Source organism: Rhamphochromis sp. 'chilingali', assembly GCF_963969265.1.
Source record: "Rhamphochromis sp. 'chilingali' genome assembly, chromosome: 15".
Classification (NCBI taxonomy): domain Eukaryota; kingdom Metazoa; phylum Chordata; class Actinopteri; order Cichliformes; family Cichlidae; genus Rhamphochromis; species Rhamphochromis sp. 'chilingali'.
The window spans coordinates 27,489,023-27,500,828 of record NC_137942.1 but is presented as its reverse complement, the minus strand read 5'-3'; the positions used below and the strand labels follow the sequence as shown (position 1 = coordinate 27,500,828).

The following is an 11,806-nucleotide window of genomic DNA, read 5'->3' as shown; positions in this document are numbered from 1 at the left end:
TTGATCATTTTCTTGAAAAGTATCTTCCATTGTACGCTTTCCTTTTTGGGACACAGGCTGAATTAGGGGGCGGTTTAACTTTGCCTAATTTTCCAGTGTTTGACAGGAAAGCAAACACTCATTTTCAAAGTTATGTTTAAACAGTCATAGTGAAAAAAGTTAGACTTGGCTCTTGGTTTTATCGTTACAGGATCATATAAGCCTGCAAATTTCAACTGTATTTTTGGTAAGTTGGAAAGGCAGATCAGTCCTTGTCACATTTATAGTGGTAAAATAAAAGGACAGTTGAATAATTAATAATTAATAATAATTAATCCATCATCCACATCAACATAATGAATATGAAATAAAGATGTAAAGAACATAATAACTCCATAATATGGCCCAAGCCTTGAAAAGGACAGCATATTTTAAGATTGGAAAATATTGCTTATTTTTCCCAAAATTACCATGAAATTGCTCGCTATCCAGAATTCATTCACAATATTTACATCTGCTTAAACTTACTTAAATTTACTTACAGTATAATAAACTTTTTACCACCTTATACCAGTGTCACTGCCTTTAAGCTTTTGTAGCTAAATATAATTAGATTGTAGTTTTAAATAAAATACACTGAAATTACATTTAATTACAGGGGACTTAAGCTCTCAGTCTACTTTGATATTTATTATTGTCCGATTTGATACATTAAAAAAAATAATACGTGATTAACGGAAGACTGACATGGACAGGAGCTGTGTAGGGACAGACTCCGAGCTTAAAGACTCAGCAGCTCTCGTTTCATGTGATAAAGAAAATGGTTTTAATGATGGAAGCCTCCTTTCATGTCTTATGGTCATAGTTTAAAGCACAACATCACAGGAAAGCAGCTGCATAGAAACATTGACATTTTGATATGAAAACGCACATTTGCAATTCAGCCCAGCAGCCTGTGTTACAAATATGTGTCTCATATTTGTAACTAAACTGCTGAACCTGCTGACATTTGGGTGGGATGTGATCATTCTTAAACTTGAACTCTGGGTAGATCTTCAGTACACTTTAATACACATGTGCTCACATAAGCACGGCCTGTCTTGGAGCTACCTGCTAAGATAGATGGCTGGTTGGTGTAGAAAGAAAACAGTTCCTGTGTGATTTTTGTTGGTTTTTCTTCTCAATTAGCCATTGCTGCTGCTTTAAACTGCAAGACACCAATTACTTCAATTAGCTTAAAGATAAGGCACACAACTCTGCGGCTGATATACCAAAACAGGAAGGATGTCTTTTGTTCTTTTTTAAGCGACTGACCACTTTAATGTAACAATATTGCAACTTTAAACACTTTTACCAAATGTGCTGTTGAAATGGTAACAAAGTGTTTTTATTTTATTTTTATAAAGCAAATTCAAACTAGACTTCATGTGCATGCAGTAGTCAAGGGGAATCCTGTGAGTGATCACTGTGAGTCTTCTGTGTCATGACCCAGCAGCAGGACATTAAGCATGCTCTTCAGTCAGTAATGGGACAATCACGCACAGGCGCACGTATATTGCAATGGAAATAACATCTCATTACCTTCGGAACACGTTTGCTTTGCAAAAAATCTTTAGAAAATAACCTTATCATCATTTGTGAATGACTTTTGGGAGTTTTAATCAAAGATGTCCCTGTAGAGTTCTTCAAGCTAACCAGTCTGCCTTTATTCCCTTCTAAGCATGTTATTACTAAAAGCATATTTTTCAGACTTTTACATTTACAACAGATGTCACCCTGCCCACTTTTACTTTCTTTGCTTCATGGGCTCAGGTTTGAGTGTACATGTCCCCGTAACCACACTGCGTCTCTTGGTGGCGCTGTAGATCAACCCTGCGCTGGAAGCTGAGCTGACAACGGGGGCAGCTGAACGGCCGATAGCTGCTGTGCTTTCGGCTGTGGGTGATGAGGTTGGAGCTTTGGCTGAATCCTTTACCGCACACCTTACACACATGCGGTTTCTCACCTGAGCAGATGAGGGAAAAAAAGGGGGCAGGAGAACATTTATTTTTTTTTTCAGAGCTGGAGCATTTAAGAGCAAGGTTTAAATCAAACTGTTGCGTTCACCCACCTGTGTGTATGAAGGTGTGTTTCTTCATGTCTGACTTCTGGTGGAACCTTTTGCCACAGTACTGGCAGGGGTAGGGTCGAGTGTCTGAGTGGATGAGGAGGTGGGTTGACAAGGTGGACGAACGCTTGAACACCTTTCCGCACACCTTGCAGCCAAAACTACGCTCCTGCACATTTATACACACAAACACACAGCTATTAAGAACCATGTTGATTAGCTTGGTTCAGCTTATTATGAGTCTGAGTATTATCAGGCTACTGTACCTTAGCTCTACCATAGCTGCTGATTGTTCTGAAGCCAAAGGGCATGTGGGAGATGTCTGTGGCCGTGGGGGATGTTGCCAGTGGAGAAGAGAAAACATTACAAACCTGTAGACCACCTCCTGGTATTAAGACTTCTGAAAGGGACTGTGGGAGGCAGACAATGAAGAAGAATACTAGTGAGAAGCTATTTAAATAAGGGGAATTTAAACAGCTCATCAGTATGGAAAATTGCTTTGTATCAAAACGCCATTGCCTTGGAAATACGATTGCAACAAGTAATCAGTGTCTAATGTTAGTGTACTGTTGCATTTCATTTGTTCGATCCATAATAAAACAACGAGAGGCACTTGTAAGCAGATTTTGGCACCGAGGGCAGAGCTGGGCTGGCTGCTTCCTTCTCGTCTCCAGTCGTTGGGTTATAACTTATCTCATCTATCTCATTTCCCAAAATGTCAAAGCTTTCACAAAACATGATGAGCTACAGCTGTGCCAATTCTCCAGTGGTGCTCAAACAGTGTGCACAATCATTTAAAAGTGCAATTGTTTTTGTGAGTAACCAAAGTAAATGGCAATATTCCTTGCAGGCTGCATCTGACTGGCGCATGTAGGTTGATGCATGAACTGTTACTTTCAGCTTTCTAAGCATGCTCTGCAAACACTGCACTCACTCTTCGTTTGTTTCCAGACGGCGCCTGTTAAAGCACCTCGATTGTTTAAATTGAATTTCATCTTCAGCAAAACATTTGAATAAAGGTAATAAAAGGTCTTTTCTTAATATTTGGAGAACACGCGGCTTAGGCGTCAGCCAGCTTTGCATTAATTATCTATTATAATAAACCTTTTGTATTTGCGATGCTGCTAGAAATCACAATAAATAGTTAAAACTTGTGAACACATACCGCTGTTATAAGCAAATGTGTCATCTGTTCAATAATAAGATGTGCCAAAAATACATTTGTCATATTTAGAAATTATTATAAAGATCCTCAAATATTCCGTATCATTCTGTCCAGGAGGGCATTAGCAAATATTTCCAGCTCACACAAACAGGGTCAACAACAAAATCCTGTTTTGTTTTGTTTTTTAATCTTTTATGTCTTTTTATAGACTATTGAAATCAGTGTGAGCTCAAAAATCCAACATCAGCTCCAGTTAGGAAACAGGACAGCTGATTACAAATGATGTTCAATTTAAACAGCATAAACGTTTTTTAGACTGTCATCGATGCTGATTCAAAAAGCAGAGAGATTTTTCTGGATATGAGCTTCCAACTTAGCATACAGCTTATGATCGTATACGAACGCGTGCATTCTAAATGCAAACAAAACCTTCTTATCAATAAAGTTTTAGAGAGATCAGGACTCATTTCAAATTCCTCCTCATGAGAACGCACAGACAGATGAAGCGGTTCAGAGTATTCTCTCCACTTGTGATTTCTTTTTCTCTGTGACACTGATAAGAACATCAACAGCAAAGACTAATAATTCTTACAACCCACAGGCCTCCTACCTTCTCGCACAGCGGGCAATCACTGACGGGGGATTTGAGGTCAGTGTGCGATGTGTGGTTGACTAACATGAAGACCAGTCTCTCCAGCTCTCGCTCTCTCTCAGATGCTTGGTGTCTGTCTGCCAACCACGGCGAGACCAGCAGAGGAGCGTTTATTTTCTCCAAGGGGGCTTTTTTTTAAGAATGAGAATACAAATGTCATTAGTTCATTGATGTGTGAATCATTCTGAACCATTTTTGCATTTCTTTTTGTGGCTTTGAGTACAAGAAAAACAAAGAACTTTGGTGTAACCGGAATCCGTTTGGTATTGTTTTAAATAACAAGCCACATTGACACACATTGCGTATTTACTGTGGTAGTATTTCAAGCTCAGGTATACACAGACATACACAAACAATGCTAGAAATATTCATACCTGAAGGCCAACGGTCCTGCGTGGGGTCACTGTGAGATCGGACCGCCACCCGACTCCACGGCAAGTAGGCTTCGGCCGCAAAATCTTTGACCCCATAGATGGGGGACGAAGGCTGCGCAGCATCTTCAGGACGTCTGCCGTCCTTTCCAGCCACTGGCACCTCAGCATCTCTCTGGGATAGGCACTGCTGTCTAAAGGCATCCTTAGACGGGCTGAGGAGGTGAGTCCTTTTACTCTTGACGAGGAACGATCTTGGCATGGCAGAGTGTCGACTGAACTGATGGGAGGCAAAAAAAAAATCATGTATCAGAAAGCTGCAGGAGTCTGATAAGCCAACTCTTTCATGTCACTTTTAGAGCCTCGTGCACTTAGATGTCGTGCACCTGTACGTGTTCAGTTACAATGCCAAAGCTTGAGGTTTCCTTAAGAAATACAGCCTGCCACCTGCACAAAGCCCTCAGTGAGGATAACCCTGTTGTGGTGTCATACATCTTCTAAACTGACACTTCTGCTACTTTTTATACTTTTATTTGAAGTGCAAACAATATATTTAGATGTTCTCTCTCTTTTTTTAAGAACAATAACAGCAGCGGCGCCATTAAGGATTTTGACCTCGCATGTTGACTCGCACATTTTCAAAATGAAACAAGTGCGTGCACAAAACAACTGATTCATATTGTGACCGACCTTTTTTGTTTTAGTCACCACATAAGGGGCGAATATTTGTAGCTCTGAAATTTAGCATTATAAAATTTCATTTATTTAACAAGGAAGAGAAGATCCTGAAAATGAAAACAGAAAAGACAACTAGGCGAGGCAACAGCATGGATGTAAAACTAGTTTATTTAAACTTGCTAAAAAATGTTGCCTCTAAATCTTCCGCTAGCTTTAGCCTGAGTGACAGTAGGTAACAATATTTTAACCTCGCTATGTTCTGAAATAATATCCTGCACAAATGTCACAGTGCACCAGATGATTACTTTTGTCATGTTTTAGGTGCAAATAGAAATGTGGAAAAATATAGCTGAGATTAACTATGACACAGTAACAAGTGGATACCAGATAAATTGCTCTTCTTACCTCTGTATTGCGCAGCTGAAGTGTTTCTTGTGTCCTTGTAGCTGACAACGTCCTCTTTTCACTTTCTCACACCCATCGACTGATGACATGACACAAAGAGATTTGATTTGATTTTGAAAGGCTGCTGAACATTGTTTGACTGGAGGCACGAGGTGGCAAAATGCCCTGACCCGTTCGCATCTATTAGTAAAAAATGAGTTATTTTCACTGTAAGCATCGTTTTATAGGAGTTTTTTGTTTTTGTTGTGTTTTTTTTTTACCCCAATAAAATACAAACCTAAACAAAAATAAATAAATAAATAAAAATGTAAAATTATAAAAGAAAGGGTTGATCAGCTGGTGTCTTGGGGCTATCAGTTAAGTTGTCATGATGCCAAAGTCACGATGAAACCTTATTTAATGTGGGAGAAATTTGCTTGTGTCACTGCTGGATTTAATGACTATATATGTGGGCGTACTTGTAAATACACCAAGCATTCTCTGGAAAGTTTGAATATCTCATTGTTCTCATGTGAACATCTGAACCTTTACTTCTGAGACACTGAGGTAGCAGTTACACAGTAGACCTACCTGTCGTGTGTATGAGCGTGTGGGAGTGTTTTATGTGGTGTCCCCCTATCCCACACAGTTTTAGTTTATATTTTTATTTTTTATTCTTCCCTAAATTATACCTGAACCCATACAGCTAACATTTTCAGCCTTAAAAAACCTTCCATTACATGGTATAATCGTACACTTTATGTGTAATCATATTTTTTTTAAGTAAGCTACACTTTGTAAATGTTTAGAAGGAATTAATCATGTAAATAATTAATAAATTATGTTGTAAATAAAATAAAGGCAAAATAGCTGAGTCACTGTGTCGCTTATTCAACTTCCTTTTTCTTCTTCCAAAGACAAGACGCACCCCCGCCCATCTATACAGTTACCAGAATTAACTAAAATAACCAAAGTAATAAGTTTGAAAGAGGTACTAGAGGCAGTTTATTTTTAAAGCATTGCAAAGGTTAGTTGAAGTACAAGTGAAAAAAGGGTTTTCACATTGTTATCATGCACCAAATCTCTATCTATGTGTTTCGGTGCTTCATGAGACGATTCCTCCTTGTACGTCTTTAGACTCCTGAGGGTTCTCATCTACATCAGCTATGTCATCATGTTGCTTGGCAATCATCTGATCCATTTTTTTTTTACCATTTAGACACTCCTACTGTTTTAGTTTCATATCCACAAAAGCTGAATTATGCAGGATATATTATGACACCATCTCGTTGCCTAGCATTCACCTAGCAACTGGCTAAAATGACTTGTTTTTATCATATAAATTGCATCTGCTGCCCCTGTTTTTTGTGTTTTTCTTTGTTACTTGTCTCAGTTTGCCAAACGCCTGAACAGGCCAAACTAAACTCCAGCATGGAAATGTACAAGTTCTTATAGTTTACAAATACCCCAACATTTGAACACACTTTACAAACATGTGACATTTTCGGTGTAAAAATGATCCCAAATTATATTAATTATGGTTCCCAGAACCAAATCTACAATCTACAAGAAAAGTAATAAATAAATATGCATATATATGGCAAAGGCAAAAACTAGTGCTTTTCACTGTACATCAAACACAGCCTACCTTCCTTGAACTGAAGGGGAAGTACTTTACCCTTTATGTACCCAGCACAGCATAATCTATGTCTGCTATTCTCTAAAACGCTTAAAGAAGACTGGAAAAAAAAAAACTACTTTATCTGTACTGATATCACAGAAATCAGTATCATAAACTAATCAGTTCTTCATTTATCTTGATCATAATAAAAATACCACGTCTGATAAAAACACCCTCCCAGGGAAGATCAGGCTTATTTCGAGTGACAGAAGAGAGAAAAACATTAACCAATCAAACTGAAGGCACAGACAGAAATAGATCAGAATTTCACAGCTCATTCTACAGCTTGCATGTGCGAATGCTAAGCAAAAGCGGAATCTCTTGAATCTTTGCCCAAATTTTAGCCCCAAAAATGTTCAAACCCCTTGACTGACAGCAGAAAAATTCTTAAATTGTACTACTTACAGGCTTCAAGATGTTACTATTCATAAAAAACACTTACAATCAGCATATGTGCAGATGGCATGTAAGTTTAGTAGAAGCCACAGCACTTGATCAAATGCAGATTATAATTAGCCCAGATGTTAGCTTGCCCTGTTTGTACAGCTTTTAACAGCGTGCCCCCTGTGGGCATGACGAACTCTCGGCTGTTTCTCTGAAACTTACTTGGGAAAAGTACCACGCTTTTCATATCTCATAAACTCCACACGACCTCTCAATTTTACACTATTGCTTATCATTTTACAAGATGAATACCCTTGTTTGTCTGGAAATGTCAGCCACAAAGAGTAATTAAATGTACAAGATGAAAACATCTTCTATCATCTATCCTATCTACCTTTGTATCTAAGGTATGTTAGTCACTGCTTAAGAGTTCGACTGTCATTAACAACAAAGAAGACTTTGAAATTTCTTTGACTTTTTTGCCAAATTGTCAGCAAAATTGTCAGAATTCCCCAATGCAAGTTCTCACTGACACAACTGGAAAAAATGGCATTTCTGAACAGATATCTTCTGGAGCCTGAATCTGACCTCAGACTGAAATCAAATCAAAGGCACATGAACTGAAACCAACGCTTTTCTCCGTGTGGCTGTATTTTTTGCAAGCAACTCATCTGACTCCTGGTGTGAGCAACACAAACTGAAGCTGAGTTCCCCTTGATGTGCACAAAGACAGGCATGTCAGAGCACTGTGGTTGATGTGGTGGGGGGCTGGCAACCTTTTCCCAGGGGCTTTCAGGGAGAGCAGACGAGAGGAGTGCAGGGAGCCGAGACGGGCTGGTGGGTTCGGTGGGTTTTCAACTTCATTTGTTTTGGGGGGTTCAGGGGCTGCTCGTTCCCCCGATGGTGGCAGAAAACTGCCTTTCTAGGAACCTGAAACCTGAAGCAGAGCGAGGCAAGAAAAAACAATTGTAGGCAAAAGTTCATTTTCCTTTTGTTTTGATCCAGATGTTTACTCGCTGTGATAGTCTGGAGTATAGTACTTTATATTTTACTTGTCCTTTATTATAAGGTAAACATGACATAAGTACTACAGTACCTCAAGTGACTACACACACACACATACATATATAGTCTCATTACATGTGGTATAAAACTAGCATTATAGCATTTCACACAAAGAACATTATACCAACAGTCACGCCTGGTGCTGGTAGTGTGATGGCAGACTGGGGTTTCAGTATCTAGATGACTTTCTGTATTGATGGTACCATGAATTCTGTTCTTTACCCAGAATTTATATTTCTATGTGATTTTTTTTTATTTTCCCGTGTTTGTCTTTTAGTTAATCTATTCAGCGGTGTGTCCATTTTATACTTCCCTTGTGAGAAACTTCAAATTAACTCTTACTTACATTTCCTTGCTCCAGTTTCTATCCTTGCACTATCATACTCTCCCCTCTATCATCTGTATGGCACAAGTCGGGATACCAACTTTCACGTTTTGACAGGATACCTCAGGAGGTTCATTGTTGTCAACAATGGCGAAAAGCCTGGTGTCAGTAGATGCAAGCAGAAAGGCTGGTCCAGGATGCTTTGGTTGCAGAGGCTGGGGCTGCAGAGGGCAACAGGCAGCTCTGGAGGCTGGGGTTGAGGCTGTGGCCTGGTTGCCCTCACCCTCGCAGCTGGGACAGGTGTAGTGTGCTCAGTCTCTGGGTTTGCCAGCCCACATTCAGTCTCTCACTGGGACCTAGCAGCGAAACACTCTGTGGGCCCAGTGCTGACTGACACAGCTACAAAAACAATGTGCACCTAGCAGCTCTTGTCTTTAGTGTCTTCAGTCTTTGTGTTAATCAATCCAGGACGGAACCTCAGAGTGGACCTAGCATTGATTGCACTCAGAGCTAGCCACAGCCTGGTTGACTGACCCAGGTGGGAAGACCTTCGGTGCTTGACTTCTGCTGCAGTGTTCAGGCTTACCGAGGCGTTACCAGCGACCACATTTGCTCTTTGAGGATGGCAAAACAGATAAAGCAGGCTCAGAAAGGTGGCTAGCTATCACTGCAGCTGGTGGGTGGTTAGCTGGAAACATTAGACAGGGGAAGAAATGATGGCAGGAAAACTGAAACTCAAGGGATTTAATTAATTACGGAAGATATTTAATAATGAACAGAATCTGAAAGTCGAAAAAGATAAAGACAGGGTCAAAAACCCAGGACCATCACACATTCATGCTCAAAAACTCTCTATTGTGCCTGAATTAAAGCACTTGTGCAAAGAAGAGTGGGCCAAATGTCAGTATGTGTTGCTGGAGGATGCAAGGTACAGACGCAGAGGCAGATGGAGGCTAACAAAAGGCGAGCCCGTTATTGAACTGATTGAAAACCAACATGAGACAAAACAGAAATCAAAACAGAACCCAAGTTTGAACCAATAAACTGACACAGGGCAAAGAGACACATCGGTACAAAGACCATGGGACAAAATGATGCTGGTGAACTGAACAGTACGCTCTGGCAAAGACGATACACAGGGGAGAGCGGGGCAGAGAGGAAACAGGTGGGAAACACAGCGAGAGCAAATCTGGAATAATGAGACGAGGGAAGCTAAACTCAACAAAACACACAAGGAAAACAGACCCCACACACACACACACACACACACACACACACACACACACACACACACACACACACACACACACACACACACACACACACACACACATTTGGATTCTGTGCTTATTTATATTTCCATACACACACGTTGGAGGTGTTTGCTCCGTTCTGTCACACTCCGACTGTCACTCTCTCAGTCTTAGTCCAACTACCCTCCTCCACACCCCAGCAGCTACTAAAACAAGGGAAAGAGGTCATTACACACGCACATACAGTATGTATGCGTGTGTGTGTGTGTGTGTGTGTGTGTGTGTGTGTGTGTGTGTGTGTGTGTGTGTGTGTGTGTGTGTGTGTGTTAGCCAGAACCATGAACTTGGATTGGATAAGTAGAAGAGAATGAATGGATAGATATTTAGCAGCATAGTTCTCAGAACTCTTTCAAAACAGATACTACTTTATGAAATGTTTTACACCAGCTATTTATTTTATGGGTCAGTTTTATATAATTAGACACCACTGAAAACACTTGGATAGTGTCCTCTGTGACCTTAAAAGCCATTTAAGCGATATTTTTCTAAGATTTGTATTTCTGCTACATAGGGGAATAAATATTGTAATTAATTGGTCACATGGGTAAAAACAGTACCACAAAAGGGAGAACGCTGAACAGAAAGTTGCGTTTTGGGCGCTGATGTCATCCATTTGGTTTTATCACATGGTGGTTGCAAAGTCTCTGATAGTGATGATTTAAGTAAACACTTAGCAGTGAGATAAAATGCAAGAACAACAAGTGACAGATTATTCTTCAGCTTAATCTAGCATGCAGTTGAGCTCCATCTTTAATTATTATACATCAGGTTGACAGTGCACCAATAGTAAATCCATTATATCCTTCAAAGTTGCACCAGACCATGTGAGAAAAGTCAGCTGTGTGAGCAAACACACCTACATCAGGTTAGTCGAGCTTAAAAACTACAGCTTAAGATGGATCACTTTCCATAATATGTGATGTTCAGAGCCACTGAGCCAGACAGCACATCTCAGCGATGTTTCTGGATATTCTGCATATGCAGCAACTTAATTACGAAAAAAGTCTTTGTACTTTTTTATAACTGGCAAGAACAGAGTGGGTGTATCTAGCACATTTAATGACATCATTACTTCAAATGAATCGTTATCGACGATCAAAGGAAGAGAAGGTTCACGTTATCAGGCAGCCTCGAGGTCAGCCTACAGTCTCGCTGCTGTTTATCTGTGTAGCTGCTGTGGCTGGTGGCTTGCAGTGGTTTCAGTCAGGGGACTTGACGAATGAAGCGCTATGCCACTTTCTCACGGCCAACAGCTTCTCTTGTGTCTACAGTTTACCCCCACCCACCCGTTTTACACTCATTTCCTCGCAACTTTTTCAACTTTCTCTCACTCTGGTTGGCAAAAAAGCAAAGGTTATGGACAGTTCAGGAGTTTCTTTTTTAGCTGAGGGGAGGAAATCGTAAAAGTTTAACAGCTTTGTGAGAATTTGATGCCGATGTTGGTAATGTCCTGAGTGTGTGTCAAGTAAGCGCTTCGTCAAAGTACAAAGCGCTATATACAGTAACATAAAAGGGCCGCAGCAGTGGCAGGAAAAACACCAGATGTGCTTTACGATATGATGCACTTATGTTGTGTAACACTGTATCTATAGCCATGGGAACTGGTTGCTGTAGCTCTCAATATTATACTATATTACAGGGCCATGTACAAAAGCAAAGCCACAATACTTCCAACCAGGCCTGTGCCACCCACTGAACAGGA

General features: G+C 40.2%; 1 protein-coding gene across 2 annotated transcripts; it reads right to left on the bottom strand.

Moving 5' to 3' along the window:
- Positions 1-779: 779 nt before the first annotated feature.
- Positions 780-10,041, bottom strand: LOC308411673 (uncharacterized protein). 2 transcript variants are annotated; one of them, XM_080905648.1, is made up of 7 exons: positions 8,178-10,041; positions 5,358-5,436; positions 4,278-4,554; positions 3,862-4,031; positions 2,353-2,496; positions 2,090-2,255; positions 780-1,984 (listed from the first exon to the last, which is right to left on the bottom strand). In XM_080905648.1, exons 3-7 carry the CDS (start codon positions 4,534-4,536, stop codon positions 1,788-1,790), a joined length of 936 nt encoding a protein of 311 aa, XP_080761774.1. In that variant the 5' UTR covers positions 4,537-4,554; positions 5,358-5,436; positions 8,178-10,041; the 3' UTR covers positions 780-1,787. The 2 variants fall into 2 exon arrangements, with proteins under 2 accessions (XP_080761774.1, XP_080761773.1); XM_080905647.1 differs by having other exon boundaries at positions 5,358-10,041.
- Between the last annotated feature and the right edge of the window lie 1,765 nt (positions 10,042-11,806).

Coding starts and splice junctions, on each gene's coding strand:
- LOC308411673 (XM_080905647.1), bottom strand. CDS start 4,536: ATGCCAAGATCGTTCCTCGTCAAGAGTAAAAGGACTCACCTCCTCAGC. Junction 2,497..3,861: donor ATTGCCCGCTGTGCGAGAAG/GTAGGAGGCCTG, acceptor TGCCTCCCACAG/TCCCTTTCAGAAGTCTTAAT. Junction 1,985..2,089: donor ACACACCTTCATACACACAG/GTGGGTGAACGC, acceptor TCATCTGCTCAG/GTGAGAAACCGCATGTGTGT.